General features: G+C 33.4%; 5 protein-coding genes across 6 annotated transcripts; 2 read left to right on the top strand and 3 right to left on the bottom strand.

Annotated features, from left to right (window-relative positions):
* Window positions 1–2962: 2962 nt before the first annotated feature.
* LOC106361570 (DNA-damage-repair/toleration protein DRT111, chloroplastic) lies at window positions 2963–5195 on the bottom strand. Its single transcript, XM_013801339.3, has 2 exons — window positions 4330–5195; window positions 2963–3383 (listed from the first exon to the last, which is right to left on the bottom strand). The coding sequence occupies exons 1-2, from the start codon at window positions 5140–5142 to the stop codon at window positions 3096–3098; spliced, it is 1101 nt and encodes a 366-aa protein (XP_013656793.2). The 5' UTR covers window positions 5143–5195; the 3' UTR covers window positions 2963–3095.
* A 94-nt stretch (window positions 5196–5289) lies between these two features.
* On the top strand, window positions 5290–6958 carry BNAA08G17310D (protein YELLOW LEAF 1, choloroplastic). The gene is made up of 5 exons (XM_013801348.3): window positions 5290–5438; window positions 5589–5679; window positions 5841–6007; window positions 6194–6269; window positions 6566–6958. The coding sequence occupies exons 2-5, from the start codon at window positions 5592–5594 to the stop codon at window positions 6745–6747; spliced, it is 513 nt and encodes a 170-aa protein (XP_013656802.2). The 5' UTR covers window positions 5290–5438; window positions 5589–5591; the 3' UTR covers window positions 6748–6958.
* Window positions 6959–6984: 26 nt separating this feature from the next.
* Window positions 6985–12928, bottom strand: LOC106361571 (serine/threonine-protein phosphatase 6 regulatory subunit 3). Of its 2 annotated transcripts, none has more exons than XM_048737901.1 (19): window positions 12622–12928; window positions 12444–12547; window positions 12232–12318; window positions 12065–12140; window positions 11904–11978; window positions 11735–11788; window positions 11386–11445; window positions 10947–11063; window positions 10711–10805; window positions 10406–10605; window positions 9980–10077; window positions 9758–9861; window positions 9515–9683; window positions 9312–9440; window positions 8840–8922; window positions 8374–8515; window positions 8182–8214; window positions 8018–8088; window positions 6985–7910 (listed from the first exon to the last, which is right to left on the bottom strand). In XM_048737901.1, exons 1-19 carry the CDS (start codon window positions 12658–12660, stop codon window positions 7241–7243), a joined length of 2406 nt encoding a protein of 801 aa, XP_048593858.1. In that variant the 5' UTR covers window positions 12661–12928; the 3' UTR covers window positions 6985–7240. The 2 variants fall into 2 exon arrangements, with proteins under 2 accessions (XP_048593858.1, XP_013656797.2); XM_013801343.3 differs by having other exon boundaries at window positions 6985–7907; window positions 12622–12927.
* An 803-nt stretch (window positions 12929–13731) lies between these two features.
* On the top strand, window positions 13732–18219 carry LOC106361574 (30-kDa cleavage and polyadenylation specificity factor 30). Its single transcript, XM_013801349.3, has 7 exons — window positions 13732–14195; window positions 14352–14690; window positions 16032–16194; window positions 16353–16463; window positions 16752–16820; window positions 17131–17217; window positions 17311–18219. The coding sequence occupies exons 1-7, from the start codon at window positions 13831–13833 to the stop codon at window positions 18067–18069; spliced, it is 1893 nt and encodes a 630-aa protein (XP_013656803.1). The 5' UTR covers window positions 13732–13830; the 3' UTR covers window positions 18070–18219.
* On the bottom strand, window positions 18176–19743 carry LOC106361575 (UPF0725 protein At5g63820). The gene is made up of 6 exons (XM_013801350.3): window positions 19482–19743; window positions 19272–19388; window positions 18994–19198; window positions 18779–18903; window positions 18618–18695; window positions 18176–18512 (listed from the first exon to the last, which is right to left on the bottom strand). The coding sequence occupies exons 1-6, from the start codon at window positions 19623–19625 to the stop codon at window positions 18270–18272; spliced, it is 912 nt and encodes a 303-aa protein (XP_013656804.2). The 5' UTR covers window positions 19626–19743; the 3' UTR covers window positions 18176–18269.
* Between the last annotated feature and the right edge of the window lie 7377 nt (window positions 19744–27120).

Raw genomic sequence — 27120 nt, forward strand, 5'->3', positions numbered from 1 at the left:
TTTTTTTGGCCGAATTCCCTATTATAATCTCTAAAGTTATGCTTATTGAGTGTGTTTTTTTTCTCAAAACTATTTTTTTCAACCTCTTCACCCAATAGATCTTTCCAAATCATACGTTCTGCTAAAAGGAAAACTTAGGAGTCTTCACTTTTTCTTCTCCTTGTCAACGGCCAAGATTTTTTTATTGAATTTCTATGGCTGTGATGAAGTTATAAATTAGGAATATATCTGTATATATGTTTCTTTACCAATGAAAACGCAGACAATTTTAGATAAACTAAGTCTAAATTCGTTTGTTTTGCTTGTTTCAGGTATACTCTGAAGCTGACTTGGAGAACAAGGTACTTGGAAGCTGATTTTCTTACAAGTGAGCGGATAGCGATAGGGATGGATAGTCTCTAGCTGGAACTTGAATAACTCACCGCATCTCATTGGCTCTCTGTGCTCTCTTTTGAGATATCTCTGGAGTGTGGTCTTTAAATTGAAGGAGATAATGTGAGATATCACACAAAGTCCACATTGTAAGTTTAGACAAAGAGTGTCTAACATATAAAGATATGATCAACTCTAATTAGTACGAAACCTATCCAAAAGTAAATCCATGCAGAATAGCATAAGCTCAAAATATACAATATCGTACTAATCGGATAATTGAAAATTAGACATATGATCACTAAATCACAAGTACTCCGAGGCGTAACCAGCTCTATATCTAGACGGGGACACATCAAGTTTTTTCATTATGTCTAGTTGTAAATCATAAAAACATTACATAAACTAGTACTAATCAGTTAAGAAAATTCAAAATCAGCAGGGGGCACATACCTTCGTAGGTCTTAGTGTGCGTCCGCCACTGCAAGTGCTTCATTATGTCTAGTCTTAGCTTCTTCAAAACTACATGCAGCAGACTGCTTTGCCGTCCAAGGACAAGCTCATCATTGGGTACTTGTCAGAGAAATCCTGGAAGATTGGATGGATAAGCTTCCTGTCTCTTAGAATCCCCCCCCCTAAACATTAACAATCTTCTTTACACTATGGCCCTGTTCGTTTGCTTACCTAGGTGATCCATGTGGGTGAAGATGCAAATTGATGTTCGTTTAGTGTATTATAATGCTACATCCAGATGGATCACCCAGCTGAACCCATCTCAAATTCTCACCCAAATAAATGTGAGTTTTGATGGTGTATCTGGATGCAGATGCATCTAGTTCAGTCCAAAATAATAAATGACAAAAATGACCTTTTAAAATCAAAATATTATTTTCAAACCGTTTTTTTTGCATATACATTTTTTCGCTATAACCAAAAAATGTATTTTCTCGCAAAACGGAAAAACACACTTTCCCGCCAAAACCGCAAGATGCATTTTTCCGCAAAAAAACATAAAACACACATTTTCATTAAAACACATTTTTCGGCTAAACCAGTAAAACCACACTTTTCGACCAAAACCCAAAAAACGCATATTCCCGCCAAAACTTCAAAAGCATTTTCCGGCCAAAACCGCAAAAAGCATTTTCCCGCCAAAACCGGAAACAACGCATTTTCTCGCCAAAACAAAAAAAACGCATTTTCTCGCCAAAACCGAAAAATACAATTTTTCTGCCAAAACCGGAATTTTCCCGCCAAAACTGAAAAACAGAAGTTTCCCGACAAAACCAGAAAACATAATTTTTCCACCAAAACCGGAAAAATGCATTTTCCCGCCAAAACTGGAAAAATGTATTTTCCCGCTAAAATCAGAAAACGTATTTTCCCGCCAAACCCATAAAACATATTTTTCCGCCAAAACCATAAAAATGCACTTTTTCGCAAAAAACACATATTTTCTCAAAAACCGCAAAAATATTTTCGGCCAAAACCGTAAAAATGCTATTTTTCCGCCGAAACGTAAAAAAATATATTTTAGTCATTTTATTAACAAGTCCACCTAGATGCAGATGAAAGTTAAAAAATGACAAGCAAACGAACATAGTTGCATTCAGATGATTCATTTGGATGCATGGACGAAATGGAAAAACGAACAACACCCAGATAGAACATCTGGATAAAACATCTAGATGGATCATCTAGATGCATATTCCATATGTACAAACGAACCGGGCTTACATAGAAATAGATATATCATTACTACTGCCAGGTTGAACCAAGCGCTTGCGAGTTGAGTGTGTGGGTTGTCTTGTCTTTTGCATTTCACACACATCGAAAGTAATAACACAAATTCCAATCTTTTTCTTTCTCCTTTTCTTTTACTTGTTTCAAATTTCAGAATTCCATAAGCAATAACCAAGGAATCGAATCCCCAGGAACCAATATCATGTATGTCATTCTTTTCTGCCTTTCTTTTTAGTTTTTACTCACCACAAATTAATTTAAAATATAACTAAGATGAAATTGATGGAACAAAAAAAAAAAAGATAGGAATATAATACTGCAAAAAATAGAATGGAATTCATTCCATTCATTCATGAATAAATTTGTTAAGAAATAATTTTCTTTGGATGTAACTGGTAACAACTAAAACCAATATATGGAATGATATAAATTATTATTTTTGAAATTTAATGGAATGAAATCATCATTTTATTTATTCCAAAACGTTTTTGATTTGGAATAATTTTTCAAATGATAGTTAATTTTTTTCTGAAATTGTATGAAATGAAATAAAATACACATTTCCTTTTTTAATTGTTATTGGTGAATTTTTTTTGTAATACACATGAATTAAACATTCAGAAAGTTTTAATTCCAAAAAATTGTATTCGAGTTGCAGCTTTTGTATTTTATCTAATTACTTTTGGAATTGGTGGAATGAACATTTCATTTATAGCAAATGATAAAAAAAATGTGGAATTAATAAAATCAACCATTCCACATAATTTCATTCCAAAATATTGTAATCCAGTTGCACCCTAAACATGAATATTTTTTTGCATATTTTTTACATAAACTTTTAATCTAATTATAAATAAATTTTATTTTTACTGTATATAATTATAGAAATCTTTATTAAATCAAAATCATCTACACTTTTTCATGTGTGACGATTTTTTCCTTAGACCCTCTTTAAACATTCATCTTAATAAAATAATACACTAAGGGATTTCACCCGGTACTGGAGCCAACTCGTTCTTACTGAATTTCACTTCATCGTAGAACGTTGCACGTACTGTCCTTCCTCCAAAGAATCGCCCATCGAGGTCCACAAGGGCTTTAGTTGTTTCCTCGGGTCTTGAAAACTGAACAAAGATTCTCACTGCTTCGTGTGTAGGGAAGTTTGGTTCAGTGATCTCGAATATCAGCACACGAGTCACTGTTCCGTATTTGCCGCACTCCGTTCCCACCTCCTCTTCTAGCTCATCGTCTACCTCTCCAGGTCCAACCTTGAATATAGGTGAGATGTGTCAATCGAGCGAAAATACATTAGTAATAACTCTCCAGCAACAAGTAATTGTTTATGGTGAACAAAAACAATCAGATTGACAAGAGTGATGCCAACGTTCAATACAATCGAAGCATTCACATACCGAAATTTCTCTGACATACTAGACACACGAAACGTTTCACAAATACGAAAACGATGTGACAAAATATTTACAGAATCCGAAAACCAATAAAATTTCCTTCAAACACGTGCCAACTCCCCAAGTTTCATACATAAAACTCTCTAGTATCTGGAAAATCAAGCTTGTACTATCAACTTATTATGCTAAATCCCCTAGACAAAGTATGGTCACAAATGCCTAGTTAACTATTCGCGGGGAAGATAGTCTAACTTCTGCATCTGAAACGTTCTTTCAAAAAGAACATGCAATCTTAATTCTACAACAATGCAGCAGTTCACTAGGCCAACATTAACATAAGTAAACTATGAGCCACAACATTAAATGCAAAAAGCTTTTATCATCTCGCCATAGCTTAAGAGAATCACCGTATCACAAAAACAGCTATTAATCAATTCCATTTCTCACACGGACATCCTCGTCAACAGCATTCCCAAGTGCCATCACATTCAATCTCCGATAAATCAAGCAAATGCTATTGATCTAACATGCTACCAACAGTTTGAAGTCACTATCTTAAAGCTAAGACCACAACAAATGAGCGTATCATTCCCACCTAAAAGTCTAGCAGACCGTTCTAAATCAATTGCAGCAAACTGTGTCCTAATACAATAACAAGTTCAATTCGGACATAGCAGACATAATCAAGAATCAAACTTATGTTTTCTAAACGCACAACCATGTTTCTAAGAAGTAAGACCGTTCTAAATCATTGCAACGCGTGTCCCCTAATACAAAAACAAGCTCCACAATCAAGAGCGCATACCATGTTTCTAAGAAGCAAGACCCTGGTTGGTTCTCCACTGATACTCACACCCTTGACGACCTTCTTCTCACTAGCATTAACAATAACACCAGCTCTACGATCAGTCTTCTTAGCCATCAACGGGGTCGTGATCCCTTGCTCCGACTTGCCAAGCCCTTGTCCTTGTTTCCACCCCATCTTCGCCATCATCCTCTCCGCAGCCGTCATCTGCCCGCCCGCCCCAACTCCCAACCCGCTAGTCTCCGACGTCCCCATGCTAAACCCGTTGTCAACGTTGTTTCCAGGCGGAGACGACGATCTCCCACCGCCGCTCATGGCGGCGCGTCTCTTCCACGCTTCCTCGCCGGAGATATTCAGCGGAGTCTGATCAAAACTCTCTCTCTCCCTCTCTGGCCTTTCTCTATCTCTCTCCTCCTCCTCGTGCCGTCTCTTGTCGAGCTCTCGCTTCATCTCAGCTTCCATGGCTTTCTTCTTCTTCTCCCTTCTGTAGTCCTCGTAATCGTTCGGTCGAGCTGGATCGTACTCTTCGATCACCGATGAAGTCAGACCAACCAACGCCGGTTGCGATGCCGCCGGAGTGAGAATCGATTGGGAGGAAGAAGAAGAAGGAGGAGGAGGCTTGTACTGCGACGGGAGAGGCTTGGGCTTGCTCTGAGGTCTGATGATAGCTTGCGTCGGAGCAAAAGCGGGTGGTTTGCGTAGCGTAGGCGGAGCCATCTTGGTACTGCTTGACCACACGGAGGAGGAGGAGTTTCCGGTGGGTTTGTCATCATCCGACGGCGGAGGAAGATCTCCGTACAATCCACCTAGCATGATCGCCGTCTCCTCTGCTCGATTGAGTCGAAATCGCTTTTCAATCGAAAGAGGATTAGGGTTTTTAATTTTCCGATCTTCTGTTTTTTAATTAAAAAGGAATAAAAACAAAATTAAGAAAAATATTATTTTGTTAAAAACCGACATACATACAAGGAGACTTGTGTCGCCGTCTCATCGTGTTTTTCTTTTCCCTTGACGACTATTTTATAAAAAATCTTGCGTTAGACGTAACGCTCCAATTGATTTTGTGCGAGAAGTTTTCACATAAACCTTGTTCGCTTTTAATTCTTCAGGTACGATCTGCCACCCTCTCTCTCTCTCTCTTTTCATCGTCTATGATCTAGAAACTTGGAGGATTCCCAGATTTTGCCTTCCTTTTGTTGGGATTTAAATTGGTTAAAGGTTTAATTTATTTTTTGGTTGTTTGATTGTTTTATCGGCAGATAATGGTGGTGATGAATCCGTCGTCGTTGTGTGTTGGTGCACAACCATTGGTGTACCTCCCTCCTCGCTTTAATCATCGACCAGCTAATGGTATCTCTCTATCTACTTTGAGAATATACGTTTGTTTTATTAACTAAGTCTTGTAGCATTAGATCCTTGCTTAATCAGATTTCTCAAGCTTTTGATTTTCGTATTCTATTGAATGTTTTCAAGTGTTAATAAAAGCTCTTCTTGTTCTTGTTCTGTGGTAGGACAATTTCGTGGGCGTTACTACCCTACAAGAGTTTCTATGCAATTCCAGAAGAAACAGATTATTTTTCCTTCTCTCAGGGCAGTTGGAACAAGAGCCGCTGCTAGGAAAGGACTTGATTTCGTCTCCAAGAGCAAAAGATCTCTCTTTGTATGTAACGCTGCGCTGGTAGGTTTCTATTCTTCTCTCACTCGCTAGTTAAAAGATGTCTTTAATTCTTGAGATAACTTCATGATTTGCATCTCATTATCAAAACACCACTTTGCTAGTTTTCATCGACAAGATCTTTTTAGCTATGTTTCTCTGAAAAGCTAGCTGTTTTACTTATGCTGATTTATTTTCTTTCTTCTGCAGAATGCAAAATGCAGTCAAGGGCAAACACAGACTATTACACGGGAATCACCAACAATCACACAAGCTCCCACACATGGTAAATTTTTCTCACTCTATTGATATGCTTCATCTGGAGCAACCTTGTTTTATGTTTCTAACAAACAAGTAAGGTTTACGAAACTATGATCTGTTCTATGAATCTAGCTAAGAATCAAGCAGTTATTTAGAACACATATGATGGTTTACTACTATGGTTTGTATTCTTGTTGTTGATAAGCCTGAGACGGGAGAGTGGTTTAACATTATTTCCTGACTCTGCCTAATAGCGTTTCTGTTCTAGTGTGTATCTTCAGAACTAAAGTCTAATAAAAATCCTTTTTGCTTGAACATTAGGAAAAGTGAGATCCCCAAAGCTTGACGACGGTGGAAGCGGGTTCCCACCTCGACATGATGGTGGTGGTGGTGGGGGCGGAGGTGGTGGAGAAAGCTTCTCAGGTGGATTCTTCCTTTTCGGGTTTCTTATGCTCATGGGATACTTGAAAGATTTGGAGGGCGAACATGACAACAGCCACTAAAGTGAGAGGGGATTAAACATGATGCACGACAGACAAATCTCAGTGAGAGAAATAGAACCAGCAGAGACAATAGAGTTTACTAGTGCTGCTAGCAATAGGCACCACATCTTTTATCTTTCATCAGTATTGTTATGAAACAGATAGAATCTTGTTTTCTTCATCAGTCGCACATGAAAGAATGAGTTGAATATATATAAAAGTTAAAGAGTGATTAGAGCATCTTCAAAAACAAACTCATAACTAAATATAACATCTTATGCATTATGGAAACAACCTTAAATGTGCGGGCTCAAAAGCAACTGCTTTACAACATATTATGTGATGAGTGTAGATGAGATAAAAAAACTTCAACTAAAAAATGATAAGCTAGTAATAAAATTTGGTCGACAATATGTCCGAAAGGAAAAGAAAGAATAATAAAAATCGTAGCAAACTATATAAACCAAAGAAAGTATCAGCATGAATTTGTATTACTAGTTACGTTGTGTAAAGCTTAAACTACCTTCTCTGGTTCCTTTACAGCTTCTTCGGTTTCTTTGTCATCTGCCTTTGCTGCAACATCTGCTTCCTGGCTCTTGTCCGTATCCTCCGAGATTGCAGGTTCAGAGCTTTGAGCATTCTCATCCGATTCAGCACCTGGCTTTGATGTATCATCACTCGAATCTTTCAACTTCTCGGTTATTTCAGCCTCACTTGCGTCTGGTGAGCTCTCAGTGGTTGCAACATCACCTGCGTCTGATAACTTCTCTATGGTTTCATCGCCACATGCACCTGGTGATGAATCCTTTGCACCTTCTTTATTGGTATCATCAACCTTATCCTCTTTCTCGTTTTGAACCTGGCCATTGGGCAATATGCTAGCTTCATCTGTATTTGAAGACGGCTCAGTGGACTCCGAAGTCTCTCTCCATTCGACCCAAGCTGGTGATTTTTCGGCTTCTGGTTCACTCGGGTTTTCAGAAGGATTCTTTGATGTTGAATCCTCTGTTTCCATATCATCAGGCGAGGAAGAGGCTACACTGTCCTTGAAGTCATCGTCCGCTTCACCTATAACGACATCACCATCCTCATCAGCACTTGGTGAAGGGGAAGCCATTGACTGCTCATTCGCAACTTTTTCATCGTCGAAAGCAAACCAGTTTGAGTTTGTGAAGAGAGAACTGCTACAAAAGATACCATGTTACATTTTTGTAAGTTAAGGCGCCGCATCAACCATATGATGAGAATCAACGGATTGATTTCTACCAAGGAGAAAAGTCCAACACATTACCTCTCCTGATCATCTCCAAGGCGCAAAGAAGATATGACGACTTCTGCAGATTCGTCATCAAAGTAGACATCCTGCAACATAGACTTCGTAAGAGGCTTTCATATTGACTGCTTATACGAACATTCACTTATTTTTAGAAAATTCAAATCAGACAAAAATAATACCTCATCATCGCCACGTTCCATAGAGCCTTGGGTCTGCAGTGGATATATGAAAATTAACGTTAATGAAAGATCAAATGTTCATTGCATGTAGTCTCAACAATTGAACGTAACCTTCCAAACTATAATGAAGTATAAGCCTTAAATCTACGATAATATAGTAGAAGCTAAGAAAAGGAAACACTAAAACATCACCTCATCCATGTCATCATTGTTGTAAACTCCATATCTAAAGGCCTGGCTCAAGTTGTTTGCTAAGGCTGCAACATCATAGTCTCTATCGTGGTAATCATCATCATCGCTATCTCTATTACGATCATGGAGTGAAGTTGGCCTCCTGTTAGGAACAATATCAGTAAAAGGAATTATCAATATACTACAATAATCATCACTACTGCCCCTCATCTAACACTTGTCACCCCCTAAGGAACTTCCCAAAAACAAGCCCTTATTGCCATCTACTGGGACTGTCTAATCACATTTAACGTATCGTATATCTTGATTACTACTAAAGCAGATTACACAAATGTGACAAACTTCTATAACAAAATACTGTTTGAGTATAACCTCTGCTTTTGGTCATATTTAAAAACAGAAGCCTGATTCATAAGGTTTCTTCAAGTCAAGTAAAACTCCCACCAAGAGAAAAAAAAATACATACCCGCAAGCCCAAGAGTAGACATTTTCCAATGTATTACGCTTGGACAGAACATCTGTCTGCCAATCCACCCATTCGCTATTTTCCTGGTAGAAAACGTAAAAAAAAAAGGAATCTTGAGCAAGATGTGAGGAGTTTGATAGTACAGACCAGCACCCTAGAATGCTAGAGCCTTTCTCAACATTTCACATGCAAACACGCTATCAAGTAAATATCTTCGAGAGAAAGCAAACAGCGGTAAAGGACTGAGCAGATTGCTTTTGACCATCGGCAAGAATTATACAGCAAATGTACGGAAATATCATACTCTCATAAGGAAAACTCAAAAGACTAGGAATAGCAATTATAATCACTTGTATTGAATATTTTCAAGTCCAACAAACTAACCATTTGCGCTTCATATCTACATGCACATGATGAATGTGTGGCAAGCAACTATAACTAATAAAGTTAATGAGACATAATTGCGGTCTACCTGCAAATGTGACTGAATTTCGACATTACTATTAGCTAGTTGAAGAAGTTTGTTCGAGATACGAGTCAAATGACCAATGCTTCCAATCCTGAGTGGCTTTCTACCTTCTGCAGGGACTGTCGGCTGAAGCTGAGACATCACATGTAAACCAAGTCAATTGATAATGATGCCAACCCAAGACATTAGCAATTATGCATCTTCACCTTATCAGAATCAGCTGCAGTCAATATGGGGTCTTTTTCCGCCTCTAGCATACTACCGATAAGGTTGCATTCATTGAGAAGATGGTCGAGAAGTTGAGAGTTTTTGCTCTCCAAGCATGAGAGAATCACATTCTCCACATGGTGATGTACAAAATTGTTGTAGGGATACCTGAGATAATTGCACCACAATTTAGTAGAGCAGTCTGTTTATCATCAAAGGAGAAAATATAATCTCCCACTTACTCGAAGAACAAGTCCAACACTCTTTTCACCACTCCAAGTCGAATTATTTCCTTCTCCGCTGCTTCACTACCGACTGCGAGTAAGACTGAAATAAATTCTACAATCTAGGAAATGGAAACGAAGTCAAATTTTCATTTGTAGTTCAAAAATTATAAATTATAACCCATAACAGTGGATTATCCATTTATTTTGGAAAAAAAAAATCATACAAATGTGAACAACCTTTAATCTGTGTTTTCCAAGAGGTGGTTGCAACTTGCCATACGTTGTTAATAGAACGCCCTCAGTAGATGATACATTCAAAAGCATGAGTAAATCACCTGCATAGTAGACGCATATTACACAGTTCATAGCAGCCAATAGAGTAATTAACATTGCAGACCACCAATAAACAGAAAAGAAAAAACACATAGACGTATCGAAAGCAAAATGGCATAAATGATAGTCAACCCAGTCTGTACAGATCAGGAAAAAAATACAGGTCTACCAATTTCCATACTAACAAGCAACATATGTGCATAGAAGTCTGTTTGTAGGTCTTAAACTTACAAGACATCCTTCCCAATACGTAGCATTTAAGAGTCAACACACAACAACACACAAGCGCAACTACATATGAAAATTAAATAACCACACTGCATTCCTCACCTAGGCTTCCAAGCATTCCCTCCACTGTCTCGGGGTTAGTTACCATGCTTCCTTGGGTAAGTTGACGACCATATATATGATAAGTCCCCAATGTAAATCTCTTAGGATCCAGCAAAGATATGCATACAGACAATGAATTAACTAGAACAGACTTAGGCCGTGAATCTTCTAAAGTATGTTTTAACAACCTTCCAGTGCAGCTGCATCAAATCGTACAGGGATCAACACAATAAGCCAATAAACTATAAATTTTCATAAGCATCAACGACTATATGAAAACATAGCCAAAGCTGAGAAAAGTCTACCTCGGGCTGGAAAGTTTCGTTGCAAGACCAGGTGGTGCGTATCTTGCTACAGTACAAAGAATTTCAGCTGCGTTGGCATGTACCTCGGGAGACTCCTACAAAATAAAACACGTGTCTCCAAGATATCAGTAAATAACATTGCCTGGGAAGATTGAATAAATCTAAAATAAAGGAGAAAAGCCATAAGACTATCCCATATTGAAAGAAAAGTAATCTAGCAACTGAATGAAACTTACTGAGGAGCCAAACTTGTCCACAATCATCTCTAAGACATCTGTATCTTCTACCCACTGCATTGAACTTGCGTAATTTGAATATAGGTGTTCATCTGTACCGAGCAGACGTTTTATAACCTGAGCACCAGTAATAAGTTAGTCTAGAAAACTAGTATTTTACAGAAATCAAATCTAAACTACTGGTTACAACCTTCATTGTCTACAGACAATAATAACTGAAAAATTCACTGGTGTTAAAACAATTTTTATATAGCAAAATCACAGACAAAAATGAGAGCATTATTAGCAGTATTTACCATTGTTCTCATCCTCTTTTTTTTTTTTTTTTGAGGAACACATGAAAATTTTACAACTATTCAGTATGTTCTCGCGTAGATGTGTAATAAACATAAAGCCGAAATCAGGAGTTCCTAAGACACAGATAAGAGTGAAAACCAACCTCCATTATAGATGTAATACCAATCAAATCAACAAGCTGCTTCAGTATTTCTTGATGATCCTGATAGCACGAGAAACTTGAGGTTAATTATAAATAAATTCTTTATAAACTCCAGATGTTAAGTGGTGTTTAAAGCAGTGTTAACTTAAATAGCAATATAAATCTTTACGTTATCTCTGACTATTTAACAGCATAATTTCAAGTTACACAGATAATCTTAAGTGTACAAGAAAGCAGCTAGCTAATGGTTCAATAATCTCTACAAAGATAAGAACAAAAATGCTAATGCTAACTAAGTTCAAGTCATCCTTAAATACATATCCTAGTCCGGTAAACAAAATCAACTTACTTTTATGAACTGCATGAAAGGGATCGTCTTCCTGACCAGCAGACAAATGACAACCTAGTAATAGAAGATGTATTAGAGAACACGAAGAAGAAATATATATAGAGCCCTACAGGTGGGAAAGTTCTCTATGAGTTTTCTGATAATTACAAAATCGTTAAATGCTAAATACCTTGCTGAAGTACCCGACAAGCAATGAGTTATGGGTTTCTTTAGCTTCCAGAAACGAAAAGAGCAATAACATCAACTGCAAAAAAGAAGACATCACAAGAGGTAAGAAACCCTAAATCCTTACACCATTTACAAATTATAAATATAGAGTCTTAAGTCTACCTCCTCATCCTCGACTAGTGTTTTCAGTATCATTTCAATCTCACATGTGAAAATTTCACAGGCAACGAAAGGAAACCTACACATTAAAAGAAATACCAAATTGTTTATCCATCAAAAAACAATCAGAAAAAAAAAAAACAAGAATAGCATTTGCCCAAAACACTTACTTGAATGTTCGCTTCTTCTCCACATCGTCGAGAGGCTCCTCTATTATGTACCTAATCAGCTGTTCCACTTGCACTCTTTCTCTCAAACTGAAATAAAAATTACATATCATCTTCAGATTAATACATTCAACACACTAAAACCATCACTAATGAATACAAATTGCATTTCCTTTGTCCTCTCCCAGAAAGATAAAGTGGTGAGGAGAGCATACAAATTCAAGAGACGTCCGTTGAGGGATTTGCATTCTTGAATGATTTCATCCTCGTCGAGAAGCTCCTCTAACGTGAAACCATCTTTGTCCAGAATTGCTTCAACCTGCGAAACCAAAATTTGTAGATTCAGAAAGCACATAAGAATACGAATAGCTAGCAGCAGCAAGCTAAACTCACGGCGGAAGCCGTAGACAATCCGGCCATTCGCCAGAACATCTTTCCAGCTGAAGAAAACGTCGAATTGCTCCGGCGTCCACAGAGATTCCGATCCTCGAAACCCTGAGGGAGATTTCGCCCTGAGAAATGGAAGAAGGGGAGTCGATTTTGGAAACGAGTTACCCCAACCGTAGAATCTGTGGATCGATTGAACAGAATTCGATCTGAGATGGGATGGGATGTGAGCGACGAAGAGCACCTTCAATTGCGGGATGGGTAGTGCTTAGCGATAGAACAAGGACGACACACACAAAAAAATAAAAATTACATTTGTTTCTTTGAGAAAAAGAAAACAAAATGTATTTATTTATTTTTGCTATTTTCGTACTGTGGTCGATGTTCAACATTGGGTGTTTTAGTTGTGAGAGGAATAATAATTACGCCCAAGTTTTTATTATAAACAGGCAACATTACAATTTACAAACCGTATAGTGGAGGTTTCAATTCCGGAGAAAAACGATTAATTAAATAATTATGCATGCTATAAAAGAAAGATTTATAGAGATTTTCAACATGTTGCAAGTAAATTCGATCAGACGTGATCTTCGTAAAACAACTAAGGTGATGCAGTTAGGCATAAATTCTTATAAAGCAGATAATATTGTCGGTTGTCGGATCGTCTGTGTAATATTTCTCGTAATTATAATATCGTAATAAATAATCGCTAAAAAAATATAATTTACGAATTACTGTTTCTTTCTTTTTTTTCTAACATTACTGGATTTGCTCTATTTTTGACTTTTTCTATTGATTTATTGGACCTAGATTGCTGGTACAATGCTGATAGGAGACAACATTAAACCAAGAGCTACTAAATAATAATTATACCACATTGATGGGCACTCTTGAGAATCTTGTGGTTTGGATTCATCCACTGCTCTCTTCCTTTAACATGTGTTGTCACTGTTGACGGTTCGATCAATAAACCGTCCAAATCACCGGTTCAATCTCCCTTAACCAATCACCCCAGCCTGATTCGTAAAAACCTTTATTAATCTATTGGTTCGGTTCAGTAAACCATCTAAATCACCGGTTCAATCTAAACTTTAACCGAATAATCCGAGCCTGATTCATAAAACATCAGAAGAAGCTCAAACTCTCCGAGCTCGCTTCCTCGATCGAAGCCCTAGAGAGAAGATCCAAACCCCTAACGAGAGACTCAGCAAAACGATGGAGGACGCCGACGGACTCAGCTTCGATTTCGAAGGCGGTCTCGACTCCGGACCTATCCAGCCCACGGCTTCCGTCCCCGTCGCTCCCCTCGAAAACCAATCCTCCGCCGCCGTCAACCTGACGCCGAGCTACGATCACTCCTCCGCGGCGGCGGCCGGAGCTGGGAGAGGGCGGAGTTTCCGCCAGACCGTTTGCAGGCACTGGCTCCGAGGTCTGTGTATGAAAGGCGACGCCTGCGGGTTCCTCCATCAGTACGATAAAGCTCGTATGCCGATCTGCAGATTCTTCCGAGTGCACGGTGAATGTAGAGAGCAGGATTGCGTCTATAAGCATACCAATGAAGATATCAAAGAATGCAATATGTATGTGCATATGCAGTGATTGTGTTGAATGTTGATTCTTAGTTTGTGGTTAATCAATGTACAAGAAATCGTTAGGCTGTAGTTAGTCAGTTAGGCGGGCGCCTAGACCGATTTTTAGAATAATGGTTTTAATATTTTGTTAATTTTGTTTGGCAGGTACAAGCTAGGGTTTTGTCCCAATGGTCCTGATTGTAGGTACAGGCATGCGAAGCTGCCTGGACCACCACCTCCAGTTGAGGAAGTTCTTCAGAAGATACAACAGTTGACTTCGTACAACTACGGGCCTAATAGATTCTACCAACCACGGAACGCTGCTCCGCAGTTGGGGGATGTTAAGCCTCAGGTGCAAGTTCAGACGCAGGAGCCAGGTAACTTGCAGCAGCAGCAGCAACAGCCTCAGCAATCACAACATCAGGTCAGCCAGACTCAGACTCAGACTCAGACGCAAAACACTGCTGACCAAACTTCTCATCCTTTGCCGCGAGGGTTAAATAGGTGTGTTCAGAGTTCCAAAGTTTTTAATTGGGTTGTGTAAACTATGCTTCAAGACATTGTTATTGGTTTTTTTTATCGAACTGTTGGTTTCTTATGAGAGTGGTCACTTTTAAAATGTAACTAGCTATTTGCAAGCTCAGATTTTTAACACTCTCTTATATATACATATATTACTAATTTTAACTTCATGTTATATATTCTACCTGATTTTAGGATACTTCTCTTTCATAGTTAGGTATATTTAGAGATTGTAGTTTCCTCAATTGTTTCTTATGAAGAGAATAGAAACTTACCGTTGCATTCTGATTTTTTTTTGATGATTATAAGTCTCCTCTTTCCATCAGTTGCCCTTCTTCCTTCATTTGAAATGTGGGAGATTGGTTTTGCCAGTGTTTGTATGGTATCCATATACTGGTTTCATTTATTTAGTGCTCTGGTTTATTCCCCCAGTATACCTGTACGAGTCATGCCTTGTCTTGTTGTTTCAAGTTAACAAATTATACTAAGTTACTAACTAGCATTTAGTGACGAGGTATAATGTGATGTGAGCTGTTTTGATTACTGCTAGAAGAGGTCCAGAATTGTTTAGGTTTCGTCTTTCTGTCATCAGCTGTATTATAATTTATTGGTCTCTCTACTTGCTTGCTTGTGTGACGTAGTTAGTATTCATTGTCAACATAGATGTATTTTCAGTTCTTGAGTTTCACCAGTGTGGGCTTTTAAGCTTCTAGTCAACATAAATTGTCTTGCTTCCTTTGATATATATGACTTACATTAGTCATCCCTCTAACCTGCAGTCTCGGTAGTTAACCTAAGCATTTTATCTTTCTGAACGATTGTTTTTTGTTGTATGTCTATGCACTTGTACATTATTTAATTGCATTGGTCTTCACCCATAAGAATTTTCTTCTTCAGTGTGACTCATTTGGTTTCCTTTATTTGTGCATATAAAAGTCTAGACAGATTGATGTCCTGGCCTCTCTCTCAGTTTTGATGGTCATAAGTTATCTTCTTGTTGAACCCTAACAGTTGGTTGGTTGCTTATTCTCGTGCTCCAGCCTCCAGTGTTGATTCTTGTTTCTATGGTGCATAAATTTGATTAGAAGCTTTGTAATTTATGTAGCAATATCTTCTGGATTCACATTCAATTGATCTGGAATCATAATCTAAAAGAAGGATAGAGTTGGTAAAAAAAAATGTTTAGCGTTTCATCTTTTGAAGGTTCTATGCTTGGGTTATAGTTCGATGTAAAATTCCGTATGCTTTAATTTTTTGATTTGTTATATGTAGATTATATTTTTCCTCTGTTATATTCTTACTAATCTTCATCTGCCATATCAGGTATTTTGTAGTAAAAAGTAACAATTCAGAAAATTTTGAGTTATCTGTGCAACAAGGAGTATGGGCTACACAAAGAAGCAATGAAGCGAAACTTAATGAAGCTTTTGACACTGTGAATAATGTGATCTTGATATTCTCTGTCAACCGAACACGGCATTTTCAGGTAGTGTATTGGGTGAAAACGAGAACCACTTTCCTTATGTTGAAAGACTAATAGTTACATGTCCATCTGGTTGTTTTGTGTAATCTCTTCTTCATAGTGGTGTATTTGGTAGGCAGCGTTATGAGTCTAAATATCTTTCTTTTCACATACTGCTGTAGGGCTGTGCTAAGATGACATCCAGAATTGGTGGTTACATTGGTGGAGGAAACTGGAAAAATGAACATGGAACTCAACAGTATGGTGGGAACTTTTCAGTTAAATGGTTAAAGGTGTGTTGCTTTTTCTAAGCTTTCCCTTTGATCGATATAATCCTTGCTCTGAATCCCGGTTTAGTTTAGTTCTTCTCTATGCGATTGAGCCTATATGGTCTTACACTTTCGGTATTTGCTTACGTCTATGTTTTCTCTGTTCTGGTATCGGTTCTGCTGATGTTAACAATGAGCTCTGTTACATGCTACTGAGAGCGAAAGGAGATGCTTTCGTAATGCAGAGTTAAATTGATTTGCAGATTTCACATGATTCATATGAGTGATTGTAATTCTTATCGTTCGTTGTAGTTGTGCGAACTGTCCTTCCACAAAACCCGGAATTTGAGGAATCCTTACAACGAGAACTTACCTGTGAAGGTACGTTGAACTTTTCACCATTATTTACGCTATCTAAGCTGGTCTCTTATTTAGGAGCGGTATCATTTGTTAGATACAAAACAACTCACTATGAATTAGGATCTTTATATGAATATACCGGCCGCAGTGGCTAAACTGTCCCATGGTGGCCACACTTGCATGATTACGAAAATACTTTGTTATTACTGATACAGTGATTACTAAGTATTGTGCTAGCAGCTTAATGGTCATTGTGTAATGTTTATGTTTATTGAGTATTTGCACTTAAGGGAGTCGCCTTTATCTTACTCTTTTGGTTCAATGACTGTAGATAAGCAGAGACTGTCAAGAGTTAGAGCCCTCCGTTGGTGAGGAGCTGGCTTCCTTGCTTTATCTGGAACCAGATAGCAAGCTTATGGTATACATTCTCTTTTGTTGCTTGCTTCTTCTTTTATTACTGATGAGCTTGGCCTTATGCTTCATCAAATTTTGTTTTCCCATGAAATACAAGGCAATCTCCATAGCTGCAGAGGCCAAACGAGAAGAAGAGAAAGCAAAGGGCGTGAATCCAGAGAGCAGAGCTGAGAACCCAGACATCGTCCCATTTGAGGACAACGAAGAAGAGGAAGAAGAAGAAGATGAAAGCGAGGAGGAAGAAGATGGCATGGCGAACGGTCCTCAAGGCAGAGGAAGAGGAAGAGGGATGATGTGGCCTCCTCAAATGCCTATGGGACGTGGAATCAGACCAATGCCCGGAATGGGAGGTTTCCCTCTCGGGGTAATGAACCCTGCAGATGCTTTTCCCTATGGACCTGGTGGCTACAACGGTATGCCAGATCCATTTGGTATGGGTCCAAGACCCTTTGGACCGTATGGACCGAGGTTCGGCGGTGATTTCAGAGGACCTGTACCGGGGATGATGTTTCCCGGTAGGCCTCCGCAACAGTTTCCACATGGAGGTTATGGTATGATGGGAGGCTCAGGGCGTGGTGGACCGCTTATGGGAGGAATGGGAAACGCTCCCCGAGGAGGAGGAGGAGGCAGGCCAATGTATTATCCACCAGCTACAACAACAGCATCATCAGCACGTCCTGGCCCTACTTCTTCCAACAGGAGAACACCTGAGAGAAGCGATGACAGAGGGGCGGTGGATGAATCTCATGAGATAGAGCAGTTTGAGGTTGGAAACAGTTTGAGAAACGAAGAGACTGAAAGTGAAGACGAAGACAAAGCTCCTAGACGATCAAGGCATGGAGACAAGCGTCGGTAAAAAACTTTTTTCCGAAGATTCTATCAATGAGAGTTTGTTTGTCTACTGGATTTAGCAGATTTTTGTTTTTTTTTTTAATGTTTTGTATTTTCAGACTCGTGTTTAGTGATTAGAAACTAAAAAATTATATATCATCTGTTTTTATTGATATTTTTTTGCCAGCCTATATTTGGTAAGAAACTAAAAAATTATTCTCTTCTTCATTCTTGTTCTTTGGTAAGCGCAACCTCAAGACACATGTGGCCTGGTTTGCCATCCATGGTTTTCCTTACTACGGCACGGTGATCACCAGCCAGAGGCGTTGAAGGATCAGAGCAACACTTGTAACTAATGTAGAAGATTGCGTTATCAGCTTTGAGCTTCTCACTAGGCTCTGTTGTGTAATCTTCAAAAGTTTCCACAACAACGTTCTTGAGCTCCAAGGGTAGGTAAGCATCCAAACACTGCAATTACAATCATAAGAGGGGGAAGATAACAAGTTTCAATTTGTTGCTTGGGGAGAGAGAGGACACGAAAATTGCAAAAAAAGGAAGAAGAAAAGTACATACACGATCTGATTTGGAGAAGAAGGCGACTTCCATGAGAAGTTGAAGCCAGTCATTGTCATGCAGCTCTGATACTGGCACCTGCGAAGGAAATCAAACTAGGTTACTAACTGAAACATATACAAGTCAAAAACCTCCATGAATAGATCATCTGATGTTATTACCACGTAATACTTTTTACTGTCACGTTCCAAGGCTTCATCAGAAAACCATCTGGGCATTGGAACTTTGTAGAACTCATTTATTCCAGGTGTGTCCTCGTCCCATACATCATCAATAGGCTGGTTATCTGATGTCAGAAAACAGTTAGTCCACTTTTTTTAAAAAAGAGTTATCCATAAACTTGTGTGTTTAAAAAGCGCCCTTTGAAATATCTTACATATTTGTTTGATTCTGGAGGCTAAGGTAAACCAGGTAATCCTAGCCCCCAACGAAATGCGGCGTCCTGCATCGCCAAACTGAGTCTGAAAAGAGCAGACAGAGCCAGTGGCCGGATCGGTTACCTCCAAAGTTATGTACAGGCTGAAGAAGGAAGTGTCCTTGCTACTATGTTTCTCCAAGCGTTTAAACTTTAAGTTTGTTCCCTGTCAAAAAAAAAAGACATTAGAGAATAAGTGATGATTAATTTAATGATATCAGTTAGTTAGTTAGTTTTACCTTCTGAAGATTGTAGCATTGGAGTCCAATCCTACCATAGAGACCGATACCATAGTTTTTACTCCAAGTAGACGGAACTAATTTAAGCGGTTCGTCATTGTAATACATATCAAAACCCTAACAAAAAAAAAAATTAAATTTATTCTGTGAGACTCGTACAGATCATCCAAAAGTAAAACGACCATGAATTCAATAAGGAATAGTACTTACATAGGCCAGATCAGGATTTCTCAAGTCGATCGAGCGGGGTAACGGTCTCCGTAGCCGTTCTCCGGTCGTTTCACGCGTTCGGGCCCGCTTAGCCATTGGGGATGTTGGTAAATTCCCCAGCTCACTTGATTCTTTGTTATCCATACCTTTCCAAACCTACACAAGCCCTTTGAAATCTCTCAAAAAAATCGTGTGCAGTACGAGACAACCGATAACGTTGTTTATTTCTTATATATCAGTTGGGCATTGGTCACCATTATCTTGTCATGTCTATTGGGCCTTTTCATTAAAATAGATGACAGAGGGGCGGTGGATGAATCTCTACTAATAAAAGGGAGCTTTTGAGGCTCCATAGGGCGTCCACATCAGCGGAAAAAAATTTTCTCCAAAGATGACACGTGGCATAAAATATAGTTTTACATTTTAATATTAATTATTTTCGTAATAAAAGGGAGCTTTTGAGGCTCCATAGGGCGTCCACATCAGCGGAAAAAAATTTTCTCGAAAGATGACACGTGGCATAAAATATAGTTTTACATTTTAATATTAATCTATACTATTATTTGAGATGTGAATTTGCTTATTTGTCATGTTCTCCATGATTTTAGGTTGAGTTATATTTTTAATTTAGACTAAATAATTTTTGATATCTTTAATGAATAATTATATAATTTATTATTTAATTGATTATAAATTAAATATTATACAAATTATCTTTAAAAAATAAAATAGAAAACGTTTATGACAAAAAAGGATAATTCCATGTATTTATTTTGTGTTTATCTACATCTTTCTTTCTTATTTTTTTAATTTTTATAATTAGTAATATATATGCACATATAGTAATTAGATTTATCATTATACTAAAATATTCAAAATAGTTTTATAAAAGAAAAAATAGTTTGTATTTTTGTATAGACGCAATATATCATGGCATAGTTTTTAAAATTAGTAAATTTATTTTAGTATTAAAATACTAAAACGAGGTATCTAAGCAATAAAAATTAATTTTTATTTATATTTGTCTCTTAATGTGATTTTTCGTGATATTTTATTTTTAATTCATATTATTCGGTTGCAAGAACATTTATTTGTTATTTAAGTTGAAAATTTTAATATTTATTTGTTTTTATTTTTCTAAATATTTTTATTGTGAATGAATTATTTTAAAATAAATATCATAAAAATATATTGTTTGGAAACCAGATTATTATAATATAATACAATGTTTATATTGTTGATAATTATTTGTTAAACTAAATTATATTTGTTTATTTGATTAGATAATTGCTTGTAAATTAATGTAATAAAAATTGATTAAAAATAAAAACACTTTTAAAATAAAAACAATTATGTTGTTATCCTAAAATAATATTTTTTAATCAATGAAATATAAAAATTAAGAAACTGAAATATTCATAAAATATTATTAATTTAAATTTTTATTGACATTTTTTATTTTTAAACTAATAACAAATTATTATTAAGTATCAATAAAAGAATTATGCCCGCATGGCGGGCACAACACCTAGTTAGCTATTGAAAATATAAGAAATTTTATATTTTAAAAATATATAGAAAAATATTTATTTTTATTTTTATCCCAAATATCCCAAATCACTCTTTATTTTTATTTTTATTTCACATACAAATTATCAAAATAATATAGACTGTTTACTAATTTTTTTGTAACAAGTTAGGAGTTATCACTTAGAACATCTCCAAAAATGAACTCTATTTTGAAGTTTTCAAAAATCTATAGTTGAAGTTTAAAGGTGTTCTTCTCCAAAAGCAAAACTTCAAGCTTAACTTCAAAACTATTTGTATTTTATAATATTGTTCTTATATTTGTTATAACTAATTTGAATTTATAAAACTTTTGTAAATAACTAGCACATATATAAACATATTATAAAAATATTAATTATATTATTTGAGAAGTGAATTTGCTTATTTGTCATGTTCTCCATGATTTTAGGTTGAGTTATATTTTTAATTTAGACTAAATAACTTTTGATATCTTTAATGAATAATTATATAATTTATTATTTAATTACTTAATTGATTATAAATTAAATATTATACAAATTATCTTTAAAAAATAAAATAGAAAACGTTTATGACAAAAAAAAGGATAATTCCATGTATTTATTTTGTGTTTATCTACATCTTTCTTTCTTATTTTTTTTTTAATTTTTATAATTAGTAATATATATGCACATATAGTAATTAGATTTATCATTATACTAAAATATTCAAAATAGTTTTATAAAAGAAAAAATAGTTTGTATTTTTGTATAGACGCAATATATCATGGCATAGTTTTTAAAATTAGTAAATTTATTTTAGTATTAAAATACTAAAACGAGGTATCTAAGCAATAAAAATTAATTTTTATTTATATTTGTCTCTTAATGTGATTTTTCGTGATATTTTATTTTTAATTCATATTATTCGGTTGCAAGAACATTTATTTGTTATTTAAGTTGAAAATTTTAATATTTATTTGTTTTTATTTTTCTAAATATTTTTATTGTGAATGAATTATTTTAAAATAAATATCATAAAAATATATTGTTTGGAAACCAGCTTATTATAATATAATATAATGTTTATATTGTTGATAATTATTTGTTAAACTAAATTATATTTGTTTATTTGACTAGATAATTGTTTGTAAATTAATGTAATAAAAATGTATTAAAAATAAAAACACATTTAAAATAAAAACAATTATGTTGTTATCCTAAAATAATGTTTTTTAATCAATGAAATATAAAAATTAAGAAACTGAAATATTCATAAAATATTATAAATTTAAATTTTTATTGACATTTTTTATTTTTAAACTAATAACAAATTATTATTAAGTATCAATAAATGAATTATGCCCGCATGGCGGGCATAACACCTAGTTATTTTCGAAAATTGTAAAAAATATGTAAACATACAGCATTAAAAAATGGAAAAACTACATTAAACATATGTAAGATTACTATTTTTCACTTAAAAAAAAGACGGTTTATCTCCATAATGTAACATTACCGTTTTATAAAAAAAAAACAAAAAACATTATATATAATTTCGAAAATAATAAATATATGTAAAACATACAACATAAAAATGGAAATACTACATTAAACATAAATATGTTTGACCATTTGTCCAAGTTCTTCTATTAAACATTGCCGTTTTACATTAAAAATAGAAAAATACGTAAAGATTTAAACATCTATCTTAAAATATAAAATATAGACATTAACTAAATATAAAGTATAAAAAAGAGAAATACTCAATATAGGCTCCATAGGGCGTCCACATCAGCGGAAAAAAATTTTCTCCAAAGATGACACGTGGCATAAAATATAGTTTTACATTTTAATATTAATTATTTTCGTAATAAAAGGGAGCTTTTGAGGCTCCATAGGGCGTCCACATCAGCGGAAAAAAATTTTCTCGAAAGATGACACGTGGCATAAAATATAGTTTTACATTTTAATATTAATTATTTTCGAAAATTGTAAAAAATATGTAAACATACAGCATTAAAAAATGGAAAAACTACATTAAACATATGTAAGATTACTATTTTTCACTTAAAAAAAAGACGGTTTATCTCCATAATGTAACATTACCGTTTTATAAAAAAAAAACAAAAAACATTATATATAATTTCGAAAATAATAAATATATGTAAAACATACAACATAAAAATGGAAATACTACATTAAACATAAATATGTTTGACCATTTGTCCAAGTTCTTCTATTAAACATTGCCGTTTTACATTAAAAATAGAAAAATACACAAAGATTTAAACATCTATCTTAAAATATAGACATTAACTAAATATAAAGTATAAAAAAGAGAAATACTCAATATATAAAAAAATAATAATAAGTAAATATTATAAATATATAAATATACGAATTATATATACAATAATAAGTAAATGCACATTTTTTTTAAAATGGAAAGAGTATATTAAATATTAAACATCTATCTTAAAATGTAAAATATAGATATTAAGTAAATAGAAAATATAAGAAAAAGAAATACACAACTTAAAAACAATGGAAAAAGTATATTAAGATTTAAACATCTATCTTAAAATGTAAAATATAGATATTACGCAAATAGAAAGTATAAGAAAAGGAAATACACAATTTAAAAAAATGGAAAATGTACATTAGTATTTAAACATCTATCTTAAAATGTAAATCAAACTTAAAATATAAAATTATTAGTAAATAGAAAGTATAAGAAATAAAAATACACAATATAAAGAAAAATAAACTCTACTAATAAAAGGGAGCTTTTGAGGCTCCATAGGGCGTCCACATCAGCGGAAAACATTTCTTCCGAAAGATGACATGTGGCATAAAATATAGTTTTACATTTTAATATTAATTATTTTCGAAAATTGTAAAAAATATGTAAACATACAGCATTAAAAAATGGAAAAACTACATTAAACATATGTAAGATTACTATTTTTCACTTAAAAAAAAGACGGCTTATCTCCATAATGTAACATTACCGTTTTATAAAAAAAAAACAAAAAACATTATATATAATTTCGAAAATAATAAATATCTGTAAAACATACAACATAAAAATGGAAATACTACATTAAACATAAATATGTTTGACTATTTGTCCAAGTTCTTCTATTAAACATTGCCGTTTTACATTAAAAATAGAAAAATACGTAAAGATTTAAACATCTATTTTAAAATATAAAATATAGACATTAACTAAATATAAAGTATAAAAGAGAGAAATACTCAATATATAAAAACATAAATAATAAGTAAATATTATAAATATATAAATATACGAATTATATATACAATAATAAGTAAATGCACAATTTTTTAAAAATGGAAATAATATATTAAATATTAAACATCTATCTTAAAATGTAAAATATAGATATTAAGTAAATAGAAAATATAAGAAAAAGAAATACACAACTTAAAAACAATGGAAAAGGTATATTAAGATTTAAACATCTATCTTAAAATGTAAAATATAGATATTACGCAAATAGAAAGTATAAGAAAAGGAAATACACAATTTAAAAAAATGGAAAAAGTACATTAGTATTTAAACATCTATCTTAAAATGTAAATCAATCTTAAAATATAAAATTATTAGTAAATAGAAAGTATAAGAAATAAAAATACACAATATAAAGAAAAATAAATAATAAGTAAATATAAAATATAATCTCGAAAGATGACACATGGCATTAAAATATAGTTTTACATTTTAATATTACTTATTTTCGAAAATTATAAAAAATATGTAAACATACAGCATAAAAAAATGTAAAAACTACATTAAACATATGTAAGATTACTATTTTTCACTTAAAAAAAAGACGGTTTATCTCCATAATGTAACATTACCGTTTTATAAAAAAAACAAAAAACATTATATATAATTTTGAAAATAATAAATATATGTAAAACATACAACATAAAAATGGAAATACTACATTAAACATATGTAAGATTACCATTTTACATTTTTATTTTAAGAAAATAATATGTAAACATACAACATAAAAAATGAAAAAACTACATTAAACATATGTAAGATTACCATTTTTCACTAAAAAAAAACGGCTTATCTCCATAATGTAACATTACTATTTTGTAAAAAAAAATTATATATAATTTCGAAAATAATAAATAATATGTAAACATACAACATAAAAAATGGAAATACTGCATTAAACATATGTAAAATTACCATTTTACATATGTAAAATTACCATTTTACATTTAAAAATAACAATAATATGTAAACATACAACATAAAAAAATGGAAAAACTACATTAAACATATGTAAGATTACCATTGTTCACTAAAAAAACGGGTTATCTTCATAATGTAACATTACCTTTTTATTAAAAAAAGAAAAAAAAACATAAATATAACTATTTGACTATTTGTCCAAGTTCTTCTATTAAACATTGCCGTTTTACATTAAAAATGGAAAAATACGTAAAGATTTAAACATCTATCTTAAAATATAAAATATAGACATTAACTAAATATAAAGTATAAGAAAGAGAAATACTCAATATATAGAAAAATAAATAATAAGTAAATATTATAAATATATAAATATACGAATTATATATACAATAATAAGTAAATGCACAATTTTTAAAAAATGGAAAGAGTACATTAAATATTAAACATCTATCTTAAAATGTAAAATATAAATATTAAGTAAATAGAAAGTATAAGAAAAGGAAATACACAATTTAAAAAAATGGAAAAAATACATTAGTATTTAAACATCTATCTTAAAATGTAAATCAATCTTGAAATATAAAATTATTAGTAAATAGAAAGTATAAGAAATAGAAATACACAATATAAAGAAAAATAAATAATAAGTAAATATATAATATAAGTGAATACCAAATTTTAAAAAATGGGAAATTACATTAAGAGTTAAAAATATATATTAAAATTTAAAATATAGATATTACGTAAATAGAAAGTATAACAAATGGAAATATACAATTTAAAAAAATGGAAAACATACATAAGATTTAAACATCTATCTTAAAATGTAAAATAGAGATATTAAGTAAATTAAAAGTACAAGAAATGGAAATACATATACATGAAAATAAATAATAAGTAAATAATGTAAATATATAATATATGAATTATATATGTAATAATAAGTAAATACACAATTTTTTAAAAAGTGGAAAAAGTTCATCAAGCATTAAACATCTATCTTAAAATGTAAAATATATAATATAAGTAAATACACAATTTAAAAAATGGAAAAAGTACATTAATATTTAAATATCTATTTAAAAATATAAAATATTGATATTACGTAAATAAAAATATAAGAAATGGAAATAAACATTTTAAAAAATGGAAAAAGTACATTAAGATTTAAGCATCTATCTTAAAATGTACTTCTATCTTAAAATGGTAGTAAATTATATAAAAATGGAAATACCACATTAAACAAAAATTTTTTTATAGTTTTACATCAAGAAAGTCCCTATAAAACTCATTATTCCATCCACATCAACCTCACACTATTAAGGAAAATTTCAAAGCATTCGAGCAAAAAAAAGGTTTCACTATCAACTATTGCCGTCCCAGAAACCTTTAATGACCTTGAATGAGATTTTTTTATAACAACAAACTTTTTGTTAGGTGGATTCATTGTTGGGAAACCCGCAACTTCCAAAACCAAACTTATTCATGGGAATTGAATTGCTTTTCATAGACTCAAAGGTATTCTTACAAATTTAAATTAATCTAATGTATAATTTTATTGTTAATATTCATACTAACTCTTTCATGATCAAACCATTTCAGTTAATAACCATTCAAGCGTTTATCCCGAAACACTTCCTTCCTCGCCGAATCAGGTATTGGTTCATGTTGGTTTAGTATTGTTTTTGGTTTACTAACCGGTTTAGGATGGTCCTATTGTAAATATAATTTAAGTTGGTTTAGCATATATTATGTTTAAAATAACTTAAATTAAATAATAATAATATTATGCTTAAAATATAATTTTAGAGAGTTTTCAAATATAGTTTACAGAACATTATAGGTGATGAATTTAATTTATTAAATTCGT

This window comes from Brassica napus, chromosome A8 (genome assembly GCF_020379485.1).
Source record: "Brassica napus cultivar Da-Ae chromosome A8, Da-Ae, whole genome shotgun sequence".
Lineage (NCBI taxonomy): Eukaryota > Viridiplantae > Streptophyta > Magnoliopsida > Brassicales > Brassicaceae > Brassica > Brassica napus.